Source organism: Oncorhynchus nerka, linkage group LG25 (genome assembly GCF_034236695.1).
Source record: "Oncorhynchus nerka isolate Pitt River linkage group LG25, Oner_Uvic_2.0, whole genome shotgun sequence".
In the NCBI taxonomy this organism is placed as follows: domain Eukaryota; kingdom Metazoa; phylum Chordata; class Actinopteri; order Salmoniformes; family Salmonidae; genus Oncorhynchus; species Oncorhynchus nerka.
The window spans coordinates 57,380,811-57,397,988 of NC_088420.1; the positions used below are offsets into that span (position 1 = coordinate 57,380,811).

General features: G+C 40.7%; 1 protein-coding gene across 1 annotated transcript in view; it reads left to right on the forward strand.

Moving 5' to 3' along the window:
• LOC115109725 (transmembrane and coiled-coil domain protein 3-like) overlaps nucleotides 1–16,097 on the forward strand; it is a 42,985-nt gene extending 26,888 nt beyond the window's left edge. The window contains exons 2-7 of the mRNA XM_029634999.2: nucleotides 2,689–2,889; nucleotides 11,280–11,369; nucleotides 11,491–11,795; nucleotides 11,966–12,409; nucleotides 13,117–13,252; nucleotides 13,593–16,097. Of these exons, the coding sequence (XP_029490859.1) occupies nucleotides 2,689–2,889; nucleotides 11,280–11,369; nucleotides 11,491–11,795; nucleotides 11,966–12,409; nucleotides 13,117–13,252; nucleotides 13,593–13,895 (1,479 nt within the window). The 3' untranslated portion in view covers nucleotides 13,896–16,097. The remainder of the gene's footprint in view (nucleotides 1–2,688; nucleotides 2,890–11,279; nucleotides 11,370–11,490; nucleotides 11,796–11,965; nucleotides 12,410–13,116; nucleotides 13,253–13,592) is intronic.
• The last annotated feature ends 1,081 nt before the right edge of the window (nucleotides 16,098–17,178 follow it).

The window sequence follows — 17,178 nt, forward strand, 5'->3', positions numbered from 1 at the left end:
AGGCAGAGAAAGATTTGGCTTGCCGGCCCAACAGCAGCCAAGACACTCTGCCACATCAGAAATGTATTTACTAATGGACATAGCTCAAGTTGAACTCTCGATCTCTCGATTGCATGTTGCAAAATCAGAGAATATTAACATGTGTACAACAACACATGGCAGTATGAAATCATTACTTTAGGGGGCAGTAATTTTGATGTTTGGATGAAAAATGTACTCAAATGAAACTGCCTATTTCTCAGGCCCAGAATCTAGAATATGCATATAATTGTCAGATTACGATAGAAAACACTCTAAAGTTTCCAAAATGGACAAATTATTGTCTGAGTATAACAGAACTGATATTGCAGGCGAAAACCTGAGGAAAATCCAACCAGGAAGTGCTGTTTTTCCTGAAACCTCTCTGTTCCATTGCATGCCTTCCCTCCATTTAAAGGGATATCAACCAGATTCATTTTCCTATGGCTTCCACATGGTGTGAACAGTCTTTAGACAGTTTCAGGCTTTTATTCTGAAAAATTAGCGAGAAAGATCACATCGTGTCATTGGATGGCTGGGTGCCAGCAGAGTTTTGCATGCGTGAGCAGCTTGGAGCAGACATTTTCTCTCTCACTCCTATTGAAAAAGCTAAGGTCCGGTTGAAATATTATTTATTATTTATTGTAAAACCAACCTGAGTATTGATTATAAAAAACGTTTGACATGTTTCTACAAACTTTATAGATAGTATTTGGAATTTGTCTGCCCCGTCGTGACCGCTCGAGCTTGTGGATTTCTGAACATAACGCGCCTTGTCAACAAAAAAAGTTATAAAAACTTGATCACAAAAAAAAAGAAACCTAGTGTGACAAGTTGAGTGTAACTGAGGGTAAGATAGTAAGTGCCAGTGAGAGTCAAAGAGACTAAAATGTTGCTGTTTCAAAACCAAGCAGGAGTAGGCTTCTGTTGTGTTCTTGCGAAACACATCTAACCCTTGTGGGAGTATAAATGTTGTATGAAGACAAAGATAAGGTGGTCAGCAACTTTGGTGCTATACTAAGAGCTTGATACACAGTTTTACAAAATACCAAAATACTGGTACCGACAGTGATGGGAATGAAAAGAGGAAGCGCTGAGCTGAAAGTGTGTATCTGAATGTGCGTGTGTTTGTGTGTTGTGTGTCTCTCTCTTTGTGTGTGTGTGTGTGTGTGTGTGTGTGTGTGTGTGTGTGTGTGTGTGTCAAAACAACTTAACCAGGCTGTTTCTGAACCCTGTCAATGTTTCAGCTGACAGTCATGGGGCAGAGGGGAAGCTTTAACTCTAGATGTCAAGTTGTGTTTTAGTCCATTGATCAAGGGTTAGGCTACAACAGGGTAAGGGTTAACCCTAACCCTGTTGTCTAACCCTAACCCTTTTTTGTCTTTCCTTGTATGCTTCAGTAATTATATAAATCGATAGTTTAAGCCTTTTTATCTCACATGGCTTTGATATTTAGTCAGTAAATAAATGATTAACACTATGACTTCGGAAGTGTGAATTATTCTCTTTTCTCGTAATGATGAACTTCTCACATACTTAATATTCTCACACAAGGTTTTGCCAAGATGGTTCACTTCAACTCTGTGAGGAACAAGATACTGTAGTTTAGTGAAAGCTATATGAACAAGAGACTGAAAAACTGGCAACAACAAAAACCCTAACCCCAATGGTTGTTTCTAGTCAGTTGTGGTGTAGATTCTAGTCCCAACCATAGCCCAACAGCCTGGTAGGTAAATATCTGATTAGTACCACCATTTTACTTATCTAAAAACATTATTACTTGTCTTACAGGATCAACGTGATAACAATGTGCTGATTCCATAGGAAAATAATAACACTGTGTCAATACCGAAGGATGGAAGATTGGTTCTTCCATCTTTGTGGGGACCAAAAATCCCCAAAAGTCCCAACAAGGAAAATTATCCCATGTGGGGACATTTCCCACGTCCCCATGATGACAACGGCTATTATAAGCTTAGGGGTTAGGGTTACAATTAGGGTTAGGGGTTAGGTTTAGGGTTATAGGTTAGGGTTAAAGTAAAGGGTTATGAAAAATAGGATTTTGAATAGAAATCATTTTTAGGTGCCCATAGGGATAGAAGAACAGGGTGTGTGTGTGAGTGTGAAAAACCCTTATTTGGCACCTGTTATATTTTGGGACCCAGATTCTAATTTGCTTGCGCTGTAGCGTCCCAACAAATATGACAACAAATATGACGGTCATATTGTGTGTTATGATTATGAGAAATGCAGCATGTACATCTAGGTCAAAGATAATGACCGAGCTACACACAATACAGCACCAGAAAAATAGAAGTTTGGAACACATTTTTTAAATAGCCTTTGTGTCAATGTAGATAAGGTTGAGCTTTCCAGTGGCATTTGGAATATGTCTCATGTCAGTTAGGGGATTGAATGTTACATTGTAATATTGTCTAATCTTGTTGCCAGCCCTATGCAGCTCTCTGTGGATTAGTTTATAAACCCTTATGTAAAGTATACTTATGTACCTTATCTAAAGTGTGACAAAACACTTCCATTGTGTGGTGGGGCTGGGTACTGTGACAGGAAAAATAACAACTTCAATTGTCTCTGTATAATGGATAAATAAAGAGGAATTGTATAGCATTGTGTCTGTCTGACTGAAGGTTCTGTGGTTGTCTCGGGCAGGCGGAACGGAGCAGTGGCGAAGGGAACTCCCGGAACATTCCGGAGTCGATGCATCACGGCAGCTTGGAGAACAACCTCGATCTGGACCTGAGCGGCATCCCAGACTCCCAACGCTACCTCGACTCCTCCCACCGCAGCCTAGATTCCTCCTACCGCTCCCTGCCCCCCGGACTCAACAGCTTGCAGCAGAAGATCCTCAGGGTTTGTTGTTTAATGGTTATAAAGATTTCCTAGAGTTTAGAGTGGTGGGCCAGCAACAGGGGGGAGGGATGCTGGTTCAAATCCAAAGGCCGATTGGAATATCTTGTGGGCCGCAAGAGGGTTCCTGGCATAAGTATCCTAGATGTAATCGCTTGCCATTATACCCTGCCATTATACAACATGTTTGTGTGCCTAGCAGGTTTGGCTAAAATAAAAATGAATTTCTGTGGACTGTAAGGAACATGGTAAAGAACAAGAAGGCCCGTTTATGCTCCCAATTAATGCTTTATTGACAACGTTTCGATCGAAAACAAATTTTCATCAGGTTTAAAGGACTGAGTGCTCACTTCGCAAAATATACACATTACATCTCGTATGACCAGGCGTCCGCATGCTTCCAGGTCGAAACAGTTCGAAAGAGTTTGTGTATATATTATGACAACATTTTGTGACGTTTTTCTTTGTTTTGGACTTCTTCAGTAAGTGTTTTTATGGCTGTTCGGGCACACACATTTTTTTCTCAGAGCATGCCTTAAGTCGGTAGCTGAAGTCTACTACCCTTCGTCGATGACTGGTCAACAGTAGGGATTCATCAATAAAGTCTTTGTTACCATTCAACGAGAGACAACTCGTTTTCATGCACATTTTTTTATTGAGAAATACTGCACCAAACATCTTAGTTAGATGTAAAATTGCGTAACTAAGATCACTTCGTCAATTTTTTATTATTTTTTAAATTACATTTCTTTAGTTGTCTTAGATTACTTGACTATTTTGAAGAAGTTTATACGGGCTACAAAATAGACAAACAGTATTATCAAAGATTTACATAACTAACCCAAATAGACCACCGCCTGACACTGATCCAGTGCTCCATGTCCTTTCCTACCGCTCCGTTAAAAATCACTCCACGCTCACAGGAAAAAAAACTCCCGCTCCAAATTTGCTCCATTAATTAAAATCACAATTTAATTAACACCCATCTTTTTTTGTGACTACCTGGACCTACAATTTTCTTTAGGTATTGAAACCAAACCATATGGGTTTGAATGAAAAGTATTTGAATAAACATGAAAAGGTGAATGTAAGAAGCGAACATCATTTCAAATAGGCTACATGTCATATTAAACAGCATATAAACACTCTAAATAGGTCAGGAGCCAGACAGGGAGCATCAGAAGGAACAAAAAAAAATAATATTTAGGCTATATTATTCCAAGGCTATAGGCTATAGTACATTGTGAAAGATTTGCGAGTGCGACACAATAGGCTGGTAGGGACATAAAGAGCTCAACATTTAAACAACATTTCGTTGTATTAAATCATTATAGTCTATAAATTGCACATACTTGTAATTCAATTGTGACTTACTTATAATTAAATACAAGGATAAAATGAAAAAATGACACAGTTGAAGTCGAAAGTTTACATACACCTTAGCCAAATACATTTGAACTCCTTTTTTCACAATTCCTGACATTTCATCCTAGTAAAAATCCCCTGTCTTAGGTCAGTTAGGATCACCAATTTATTGTAAGAATGTGAAATGTCAGAATAATAGAAAAGAGAATGATTTATTTCAGCTTTTATTTCTTTCATCACATTCCCAGTGAGTCAGAAGTTTACATGCACTCAATTAGTATTTGGTAGCATTGCCTTTAAATTATTTAACTTGGGTCAAACGTTTCGGGTAGCCTTCCACAAGCTTCCCACAATAAGTTGGGGGAATTTTGGCCCATTCCTCCTGACAGAGCTGGTGTAACTGAGTCAGGTTTGTAGGCCTCCTTGCTTGCACACGCTTTTTCAGTTCTACCCACACATTTTCTATAGGATTGAGGTCAGGGCTTTGTGATGGCCACTCCAATACCTTGACTTTGTTTTCCTTAAGCCATTTTGCCACAACTTCAGAAGTATGCTTGAGGTCATTGTCCATTTGGAAGACCCATTTGCGACCAAGCTTTAACTTCCTGACTGATGTCTTGAGATGTTGCTTCAATATATCCACATCATTTTCCTCCCTCATGATGCCACCTATTTTGTGAAGTGCACCAGTCCCTGCTGCAGCAGCACCCACACAACATGAGGCTGCCACCCCCGTGCTTCACCTTTGGGATGGTGTTCTTCAGCTTGCAAGCCTCCCCTTTTTCCACCAAACATAATGATGGCCATTATGGCCAAATAGTTCGATTTTTGTTTCATCAGACCAGAGGAGATTTCTCCAAAAAGTACGATCTTTGTCCCCATGTGGAGTTGTAAACCGTAGTCTGGCTTTTTTATGGTGGTTTTGGAGCAGTGGCTTCTTCCTTGCTGAGTGGCCTTTCAGGTTATGTCGATATTGGACTTGTTTTACTGTGGATATAGATACTTTTGTGCCTGTTTCCCCCGGCATCTTCACAAGGTCCTTTGCTGTTGTTCTGGGATTGATTTACACTTTTCGTATGTATGTCCATCTCTAGGAGACGGAACACGTCTCCTTCCTGAGCTGTATGACAGCTGCATGGTCCCATGGTGTTTATACTTGCATACTATTTTTTTTTTTTGTACAGATGAACTTGGTACCTTCAGGCGTTTGGAAATTTCTTCCAAGCATGAACCAGACTTATGGAGGTTTACAGGTCTTGGCTGATTTCTGTTGATTTTCCCATGATGTGTCAAGCAAAGAGGCACTGAGTTTGAAGGTAGGCCTTGAAATACATCCACAGGAACACCTCCAATTGACTGAAATGATGTCAATTAGCCTATCAGAAGATTCTAAAGGCTTGACATCATTTTCCCAAGCTGTTTAAAGGCACAGTCAACTTCTGACACACTGGCATTGTGATACAGCGAATTATACATGAAATAATCTGTCTGTAAACAATTGTTGGAAAAATGACTTGTGTCATGCACAAAGTAGACATTAGTGGAGTGGTGGAGTGGTTATGAGTTTTAATGACTACAACCTAAGTGTATATAAACCTCCGACTTCAACTGTATTAAGTGCTTTTGAATTCGTTTTTAGAAAGACGAATTTGGCCAGTCTGTGGCTTCAGGCTCATGCGATGGTGCCTGGAGAGCTGGCCAGCAGCAGAGAATATCCTCTCCAAACAGCCACTGGGCAGAGATGCAGAGTTGTTTTAACATGTTTCTTTCGGTAGGCCTGAAGGTTTTTAGGCAAAATAACCCAATCAAAACGGGACACTCCTTGAACGTGGGAATTACGCCTATTGGCTCGTTCTAGCATGTATTTGCATATTTCCGTTCGCGAAGTCCTACTCTGAAGTGCACATGTGCAATATCTGAATTATCCTTTGCACTTCTTCTTAACAACACACTTTTTTGAAACCCACTCTGTTCAAAACAGATTCTATTTTTCAAAACATAGAACTGTATTGAGATCAAATATTTCACCGGATGCAGAACACAGGAGTAAAATCAGGATTCTTGATCAGAAAACGCCTGTGGTTGCGCATTTCATGAAGGCTCGTCACATCAGCTCTCTGAGATACATTGGTATCGAACATGTTAAGGCTCCTAGGAGGGGGGAGATACTGATAATCTATCACTGAGGAAATAATTGTATTGGACTCACAATTGATCCAACATGTCTCCTAAAGGTCTGAACCAAGAGTTTGATGTCAGGCCATTTCTTACATGAATATGTTACGTTGATTTATTAAAAAAAAAAAAAATTAATGGAAATATTACATTTACATAATTATTCAGACCCTTTACTCAGAACACTGTTGAAGCACCTTTAGTAGCGATTACAACCTTGAGTCTTTTGGGGTATGACGCTACAAGCTTGGCACACCTGTATTTGGGACTTCCTCCCATTCTTCTCTGTAGATCCTCTCAAGCTCTGTCAGGTTATATGGGGAGTGTCGCTGCACAGCTATTTTCAGGTCTCTCCAGAGATCAGTTTCAAGTCAAGGCTCTGGCTGGGCCACTCAAGGACAATCAGAGACTTGTCCCGAAGCCACTCCTGTGTTGTCTTGGCTATGTGCTTAGGGTCGTTGTCCTGTTGGAAGGTGAACCTTCACCCCAGTCTGAGGTCCTTATCCCTCTGGAGCAGGTTTTCATCAAGGATCTCTCTGTCCTTTGCTTCGTTCATCTTTCCCTCGATCCTGACTAGTCTCCCAGGCATGCCGCTGAAAAACATCCCCACAGCATGATGCTGCCACCACCAAATTTCCTTCAGACGTGACACTTCCCATCCAGGCCAAATAGTTAAATCTTGGTTTCATCAGAACAGAGAATCTTCTTTCTCATGGTCTGAGAGTCCTTTCAGTGCCTTTTGGCAAACTCCAAGCGGGCTGTCATGTGCCTTTTACTGAGGAGTGGCTTGTGTCTGACCACTGTACCATATTGGTGGAGTGCTGCAGAGATGGTTGCTCTTCTGGAAGGTTGTCCCATGTCCACAGAGGATCTCTCGAGCGCTGTCAGAGTGACCATCGGTTTCTTGGTTCCCTTTTTTCTTTATTTACTTCACCTTTATTTGGAGGTTAATTTAAAATTAATTTAAAATCCTACAATGTGATTTTCTGGATTTTTTTTCTCATTTTGTCTGGTGGCTGACTAAATACCTTTATGCCCCACTGTATATTTTTCTATTGTGTTATTAACTTTACATTTGTTTATGTGTAACTCTGTGTTGTTGTTTTTGTCGCACTGCTTTTCTTTATCTTGACCAGGTCGCAGTTGTAAATGAAAGCTTGTTCTCAACTGGCCTACAAGCAAGATTTCTGGCTCTCACAGACCTGTAACTTCTTCTTTAAGAGGCTCCTCTGTCCTCCACTCGTTACCTGTATTAATGGCACCTGTTTGAACTTGTTATCAGTATAAAAGACACCTGTCCACAACCTCAAACAGTCACACTCCAAACTCCACTATGGCCAAGACCAAAGAGCTGTCAAAGGACACCAGAAACAAAATTGTAGACCTGCACCAGGCTGGGAAGACTGAATCTGCAATAGGTAAGCAGCTTGGTTTGAAGAAATCAACTGTGGGAGCAATTATTAGGAAATGGAAGACATACAAGACCACTGATAATCTCCCTCGATCTGGGGATCTACGCAAGATCTCACCCCGTGGGGTCAAAATGATCACAAGAACGGTGAGCAAAAATCCCAGAACCACACGGGGGGGGACCTAGTGAATGACCTGCAGAGAGCTGGGACCAAAGTAACAAAGCCTACCATCAGTAACACACTACGCCGCCAGGGACTCAAATCCTGCAGTGCCAGACGTGTCCCCCTGCTTAAGCCAGTACACGTCCAGGCCTGTCTGAAGTTTGATGATCCAGAAGAAGATTGGGCGAATGTCACATGGTCAGATGAAACCAAAATATAACTTTTTGGTAAAAACTCAACTTGTCGTGTTTGGAGGACAAAGTATGCTGAGTTGCATCTAAAGAACACTATACCTACTTTGAAGCATGAACATCATGCTTTGGGGCTGTTTTTCTGCAAAGGGACCAGGACGACTGATCTGTGTAAAGGAAAGAATGAATGGGGCCATGTATCGTGAGATTTCCATCAGCAAGGGCATTGAAGATAAAACGTGGCTGGGTCTTTCAGCATGACAATGATCCCAAACACACCGCCCGGGCAATGAAGGAGTGGCTTCGTAAGAAGCATTTCAAGGTCCTGGAGTGGCCTAGCCAGACTCCAGATCTCAACCCCATAGAACATCTTTGGAGGGAGTTGAAAGTCCGTGTTGCCCAGCAACAGCCCCAAAACATCACTGCTCTAGAGGAGATCTGCATGGAGGAATGGGCCAAAATACCAGCAACAGTGTGTGAAAACCTTGTGAAGACATTTGACCTCTGTCATTGCCAACAAAGTATTGAGATAAACTTTTGTTATTGACCAAATACTTATTTTCCACCATAATTTGCAAATAAATTCATTAAAAATCCTACAATGTGATTTTCTGGATTTTTTTTCTCCTTTTGTCTGTCATAGTTGAAGTGTACCTGTGATGAAAATTACAGGCCTCTCTCATATTTAAGTGGGAGAACTTGTACAACTGTTGGCTGACTAAATACTTTTTTGCCCCACTGTATCTTATATCGTTTTCAAGGTAGTCTTGTTGTTAATCCCACCACAGTGTCCGATTTCAAATAGGATTTACAGGGAAAGCACCACCAACGATTATGTTAGGTCACCAACAACTCACTAAAATACACAGCCAATTTTACCAGCCAAAGAGAGAGAGAAAAAAAGCACAAAGAGATAAAAATGAATCACTAACCTTTGATAATCTTCATCAGATGACATTCAAAGGACTTCATGTTACACAATACATGCATGTGTTGTTTGATAAAGGTCATATTTATATAAAACAAATCTGAGTTTACATTGGCGCGTTACATTCACTAGTTCCAAAAACATCTAGTGATTTTACATAGCCACATCGATTCAACAGAAATACTCATCATAAATGTAGATGATAATACAAGTTATACACATAGAATTATAGATATACCTCTCCTTAATGCAACCGCTGTGTCAGATTTTAAAAAAACTTTACGGAAAAAGCAACCCATGCAGTAATCTGAGACGGCGCTCCGAAGTAAAAATCACCACAGCCGCAAGATGGCGTCAACATAAACAAGAAATTACATGATAAATATACCCTTACCTTTGATGATCTACATCAGAAAGCACTACAGGAATCCACGGTCCACAGTAAATGTTTGTTTTGTTCGATAATATCCGTTGTTTATGTCCAAATACCTTCTTTTGTTAGCGTGTTTGGTATACATATCCAAACGCTCATTCTGGTCAGAGTTACATCGGACAAAAACTTCAAAAAGTTATATTACAGCTGGAAGAAACATTTCAAACTAAGTACAGAATCAATCATTAGGATGCTTTTAACATATAGCTTCAATAAAGTTCCAAGCGGAGTATTCCTTCTTGTCTTCATGGGAACGCAAGTGGGTACCATGAGGAATAAGCGTGATCAGAAAATGGCTGCTTGATAGACACCTGATACATTCTGCTCCCATTCACTCCCACAACACCATAGAAGTCTCATCAAAATGTATATTATTGGTTGATATCTAGTGGAACTCCTAGGCAGTGCAACATCATTAATATCTCAAGGGGATTTCATTGGGGACTCTGGTGAATACATACAAAGCTCAGATTTCTCACTTTCTGTTTTGATTTCAACTCAGGAATTTGCCTGCCATATGAGTTCTGTGATACTCACAGGCACCATTCAAACAGTTTTAGGAGCTTCAGAGTGTTTTCTATCCAATACTAATAATAATATGCATATATTAGCAACTGAGACTGAGGAGCAGGTTGTTTACTTTAGGCACCTTATTCATCCAAGCTACTCAATACTGCCCCCCAGCCATAAGAAGTTAAGCATATCCCAGTTTACGTCAACTAACAGTACGAACTCTGAAGATAGATGGGGGGCAATCAGTTCACATATGGTGACCAGGGCATAGCTCTCTGACCAAGGCCCTTCTCCCCCGATTGCTCAGTTTCAGAAGAAAGGTCTTTTTTCTGGCCATTTTGAGCCTGTAATCGAACCCACAAATGCTGATGCTCCAGATGCTCAACTAGTCTAAAGAAGGCCATTTTTATTGCTTCTTTAATCAGCACAACCGTTTTCAGCTGTGCTAACATAATTGCAAAAGGGTTTTCTAATGATCAGTGCCATTGGATCACAGGAGTGATGTTTCCTGATAATGGGCCTCTGTACACCTATGTAGATATTAAATTTTTTAAGAATCAGCCATTTCCAGATACAATAGTCATTTACAACATTAAGAATGTTGTCACTGTATTTCTGATCAATTTGATGATATTTTAATGGACAAAAAATGTGCTTTTCTTTCAAAAACAAGGACATTTATAAGTGGCCACAAACTTTTGAACGGTAGTTTATGTAACTAAGCCATTTCATTTTTTTCATTTCATTTTTCATTAGTAAAATTTTCAAAAATATTGTTTTCGCGTTGTCATTATGGAGTATTGTGTGTAGTTTGTTGAGGGAAAAATACATTGAATACATTTTAGAATAAGGCTGCAACGTAACAAAATGATCAATGGGTCTGAATACTTTCCGAATGCACTGTATGTACCTCTGTGATTAATTATGATTGACTATGCGCAAAATTGAATTGAATTGTTTCCACACCGCCATGTATGAATTGTGTATATTTTGGGATGTGAGCGCTGTCTGTTTGACTTGATGAATATCCATTTCGAATGGAAATGTTGTCAATAAAGCGGTGAATTTGGAGCATTAAACAGTGTGCAGGCCTTCCTGTTCTTTACATGTATTCCTCATTGGCCCAACACCTACGTTTTTAAAGATGTGCATATGACCACAAACCTTTCTGTAAGGAACATGGACCATAAAGTATCCTTCTTCTCCTTCCCAAGGTGACAGAGCAACTGAAGATTGAGAAGGAGTCACGGGACGACAATGTGATAGAGTACCTGAAACTGGTGAACAGTGTCGACAAGCAGCAGGTGTTTACCTTTTTAACGCTTGTACTTTCTTTTCTTTCTTGCACTCGCACTCACACTCATATTTTATTACAAGAATAGAATCTGATTGCTAAATGTCCCCCTTATGTAAATGTTGATGCAGGTGGGGCGCATCAAGCATGTGTTTGAGAAGAAGAACCAGAAGTCAGCTCACAGCATTGCCCACATGCAGAAAAAGCTTGAGCAGTATCATAAGAAGATGAAGGACAGCAGCGAGAAGGACGCCAGCTCCCAACACCACAGCATCTCTAAAGAGAGCTCAAAGGACATGCTAAGCCACACCGTGAGCAACGTGAGCAGTGGTAGTGGACGACACCCACTGGACAAGATCAAGACAGTAGGGCCTGGCGTCTCGCTCTCGCCACCCTTCTTTTTCAGCAAGCCCCGGGACTTTGCCAACCTCATCAGGTACCGATGCAGTGTTCCATGCTGACCAGACAGAAGAAACAGCTGGTCTTATCGCACACCCTCAGTGGCTGCAGTGGATATGGATTCATCAGGCCACCATAGGACACAGATTTGTTCATCTCTGACGATAGATAATACAAGTTCATCTTCTTTATTCTCTTTTTCTTCAGGAACAAGTTTGGCAGTGCCGACAACATCGCTCACCTGAAGACCTACCTCGACACGCCCTCTCCCTTCCACTCTGAAGGAACAGGGCGGGCCTTGAGTGGGAGCGCCACCTTAGTGAGTGGGAAGACCCCTGCCGCCACGTCCACGCCCAAGTACACCAGCGATGACGAGTGTTCCTCGGGCACGTCCCTGTCGGCGGACAGCAACGGGAACGCAATGGCTCTGGGCGTTGGCCTGGGTCTAGAAGTGGGTGTCGGGGCGGTGATGACCCCAGGGCAGATCCTGGAGTCTGGGGACAGCCAGGAGAGGCTGGGCCTGACCACGGAAGAGGTTAGGGAGATCAGGGAGGCCCAGGGGCAGCTGGAGGAGGACATGGAGGGATTCAAGACCCAGTTCAAGAAAGACTACAGCTTCATCACCCAAACGCTGCAAGAGGAGAGATACAGGTCAGGTCACAGTTATATACACTATACAGTGCATTCGGAAAGTATTCAGGCCCCATGGCTGTTTTCACATTTTGTTACGTTACAGCCTTATTATAAAATTTATTAAATCATTTTTTCCCTCATCAATCTACACACAATAACTTATAACGACGACAAAACAAAAACTTTTTGGAGAAATGTCCTCTGGTCTGATGAAACAAAAATGGAACTGTTTGGTCATAATGACCATTGTTATGTTTGGTGGAAAAAGGGGGAGGCTTGCAAGCCGAAGAACACCATCCCAACCATTACGCACAGGGGTGGCAGCATCATGTTGTGGGGGTGCTTTGCTGCAGGAGGGACAGGTGCACTTCACAAAATAGATGGCAACATGAGGCAGGAAAATGATGTGGATATATTGAAGCAACATCTCATGACATCAGTAAAGAAAGTTAAAGCTTGGTCGCAAATGGGTCTTCCAAATGGACAATGACCCCAAGCATACTTCCAACGTTGTGGCAAAATGACCCACTGGGAATTTGATGAAAGAAATAAACGCGGAAATAAATCCCTCTCTCTACTATAATTCTGACATATCACATTCTTAAAATAAAGTGGTGATCCTAACTGATCTAAGACTGGGATTTACCAATTGTAGTGTTTATGTAATTCTATTTCCTGGTAGGTATGACCAATCACAGTGTAAATATAATTGTATTTCCTGGTAGGTGTGAGCGGTTGGAGGACCAGCTGAATGATCTGACTGAGCTCCACCAGGCCGAGACAGCCGACCTGAAACAGGAGCTGGCCAGCATTGAGGAGAGAGTGGCCTACCAAGCCTACGAGAGGGCTAGAGACATACAGGTACTGTACACACACACTGGTGCATTGCTACTGTCGTCAGTACAATGACAGCAGCTAGCTGTTCCCATAGACTTCCAGTCATAGAGCCAATGACTATCAATTGAAATAAATTTATATTTAAAAAATGACATCATATTTTTTGCAGTTTCCCCTATAAATTAATATAGGGGAAACACTGCACACAATCTAGATTACTCTCTAAACTGCTTTTATTTGAAACAAATCCCATTGCTTCTATGTTGAAATTGAATTCTGAACCCAAAGGCGACGTTTTCTAGACAGGGTTTATAGACCACGTTCTTCCTTCCCTCTCTCTCCCCCTCTCCCTCCCCCTCTACAGGAGGCCCTAGAGTCATGCCAGACGCGGGTCTCTAAACTAGAGCTCCAGCAGCAGCAGCAACAAACCGTACAGCTTGAGTCCCGTGATGCCAGGGTGCTTCTGGGTAAAAGTATCAACATCATGCTCGCCATCGTCACCGTGATCCTTGTATGCGTCTCCACGGCCGCCAAGTTCGCCGCACCCCTACTGCGGAGCCGTCGCCACGTGATGGGCACCTTCCTGGGCATGTGTCTGTTGGCGCTGTTCTGGAGGAACTGGGAGAATCTACAGTGTGCTGTGGAGAGGGTCCTGGTGCCAGCCTGAGGGGGGACAATAGTCTAATGCTGTCCATGTCACTCACTGCAACAAATGATCTATGGACTGATCTCAGAACTCCAACAAAACAGCCTATTGATGTAGTAAAATGCAGAAGGTGCACAATGCAAAAGAAGTCCGCTGGGGGGAAATGGAGCTAGTGAAGCATGGTCACTGACTGGTTAATCGCATCACCTAGAATAACACTGAATATCAAGACATTGTGGGGTGAATGAACACACAATGACTGACATAACAACAGAAACGACAACCACACTGCTTAAGAATGTTGTAATCCTTGATCAATGCTGTTTCTTGCAATTGTAAGGTTTAATCGATGCTCCCAGAAACAAGTCTTGCAGTGTTAAGTCCATCATGAGAGACTACTGACTTCAACATATAGGTTCTCCATTGGTCAGAAGAGGGGATGCTGTCCAGAACATACTACAACAAATAATTTCCAGACAGTCAGATCACGTGCATAGTGCAGAATAATTGCGATAGAGCAGGCATGATTGGGGAAAGATGGGAGCTGGGTAAAGCATGGTTACTAACTGTTCATTATACAGTATATTGCTGGATCACAATCTCCAATGTCTCTGACAGGGTTGGTAGGTTGGTCACGGCACACAATCATCAGAGGGCACGGTTGCATCACGGTTGTCTTACGGTCGCAGAGGTTCATGGTTCTTCACCCTATCCACGCCATCAATACACACACGCACACACACAACTCAGCCTTGATGGGCGGCCCTCCCAACATTCTACTACAGAGACTACAGTCCACAATACAGGAGTCAGGGAGGTGGACATCTTGTTTTGATCTTTTATGTCTTAAGGCTTATGTCTTACAGCCAATCCTCATTCCTTCTTTATTACCTTGCCTGCAGTCAGAAGTTTTCAGCCTTATTTTACAACTGTTGATGACTTGGTTAGTTTACTTCTTTTATTGGATACATTTTAAAAGTGAAATATGTTTGATTGTTTTGTTTTTTTAACAGCCACTTGTTTGTTTGTTTGTTTATAGGAAAGGATGTTCTCTGTTTCCCTCTAGATGGAGAAATGACGGGATGCTGTCTGAAGGTTTGGGGGATGTAAAAAAAAGAATCATATATATATTTTTTCATATAGAAACGTATACATACGAACAACAAATTACAGACACAGCCAAACAATGACTACATCTCATCTGCCCAGAAACAGCATGCTCACACCCCCATCCCTAGTGCCTGCATTATTGTTTGCCACCCTTCCTTAAATTGCATAAATTTGTTTATCTCAGTCGCCCCTACTATTTCCATATTTCAATAATACCGAATGCCAATAGTTATCATTAATAGATAGAGAAAGTATTTCTCGGAGAGGAGGAGGGACTGATAAGGTTGATTTGGCCAATTGATTGATGTTTGTTGACCTTCTAGAGGAAGTAGTGGACTCTCTATAACACTGTCATATGAGGCTTTGGGTTCTTTTACTGTTCCTCTGAAACACTTGTTCTGTTCCAGTGGGTGATAGGCTAGCTAGCTACTCTAGTACAATGAGAAGCAACTGAGCATTGAGCAGCCTTACATATACCCCACAGTGGACAGAGGACCCTACAGGTTTGCTTCAAGTTAAGCCATAAAATGAGTATATTTTATGGGACGTCTGGGGGGTCGACTAGTACGAGGACTAGTATCTGTATGTGGCAGATGACAGACCATATCTAATGTTTGTTTGTTGTAATAACATTTCCTCTAATTTGTTTGTTTGTATTGACCTAGTCACGCACAGACAGGGTTGTTGTTATTTACCTGCTGCTGACTGTATGTACAGTATGAGATTTGGGTAATACTTTATTTTACAGCACAGTTTAAGATGGTTCTAGTGTTGCAATACTCGGGTAACTTTCCCAAAATGTCCATGTTTTCCATAAATCCTGTTTTATTAGGATTCCCAATTCTCTGCTTATTCCCATTTTGATTCCAGGAATCTTCCAACTGTGAATTTGGGGAAAGTTACCGGAATTTTGCAATTATTATGTAATTACCGTTTTAACATTTTAATTTCTAACTATAGTACCTGCTAAACAGGGGGTACAGAGATGATTTATGTTCCTCTGTTTTGATACACCTGAAGAATTTACCTGAACATGGATTAGATTTATTACAGTCTCTTATTCATCTACAGTGAACATGGATTAGATTCATTACAGTCTCTTATTCATCTACAGTGAACATGGATTAGATTTATTACAGTCTCTTATTCATCTACAGTGAACATGGATTAGATTCATTACAGTCTCTTATTCATCTACAGTGAACATGGATTAGATTTATTACAGTCTCTTATTCATCTACAGTGAACATGGATTAGATTTATTACAGTCTCTTATTCATCTACAGTGAACATGGATTAGATTTATTACAGTCTCTTATTCATCTACAGTGAACATGGATTAGATTCATTACAGTCTCTTATTCATCTACAGTGAACATGGATTAGATTCATTAGTCTCTTATTCATCTACAGTGAACATGGATTTGATTCATTACAGTCTCTTATTCATCTACAGTGAACATGGATTAGATTCATTACAGTCTCTTATTCATCTACAGTGAACATGGATTAGATTCATTAGTCTCTTATTCATCTACAGTGAACATGGATTTGATTCATTACAGTCTCTTATTCATCTACAGTGAACATGGATTAGATTCATTAGTCTCTTATTCATCTACAGTGAACATGGATTAGATTTATTACAGTCTCTTATTCATCTACAGTGAACATGGATTAGATTCATTACAGTCTCTTATTCATCTACAGTGAACATGGATTAGATTCATTACAGTCTCTTATTCATCTACAGTGAACATGGATTAGATTTATTACAGTCTCTTATTCATCATGGATTTGATTATTACAGTCTCTTATTCATCTACAGTGAACATGGATTAGATTTATTACAGTCTCTTATTCATCTACAGTGAACATGGATTTGATTTATTACAGTCTCTTATTCATCTACAGTGAACATGGATTAGATTTATTACAGTCTCTTATTCATCTACAGTGAACATGGGATTAGTCTCTTATTCATTTATTACAGTCTCTTATTCATCTACAGTGAACATGGATTAGATTTATTACAGTCTCTTATTCATCTACAGTGAACATGGATTAGATTCATTACAGTCTCTTATTCATCTACAGTGAACATGGATTAGATTAATTACAGTCTCTTATTCATCTACAGTGAACATGGATTAGATTCATTACAGTCTCTTATTCATCTACAGTGAACATGGAT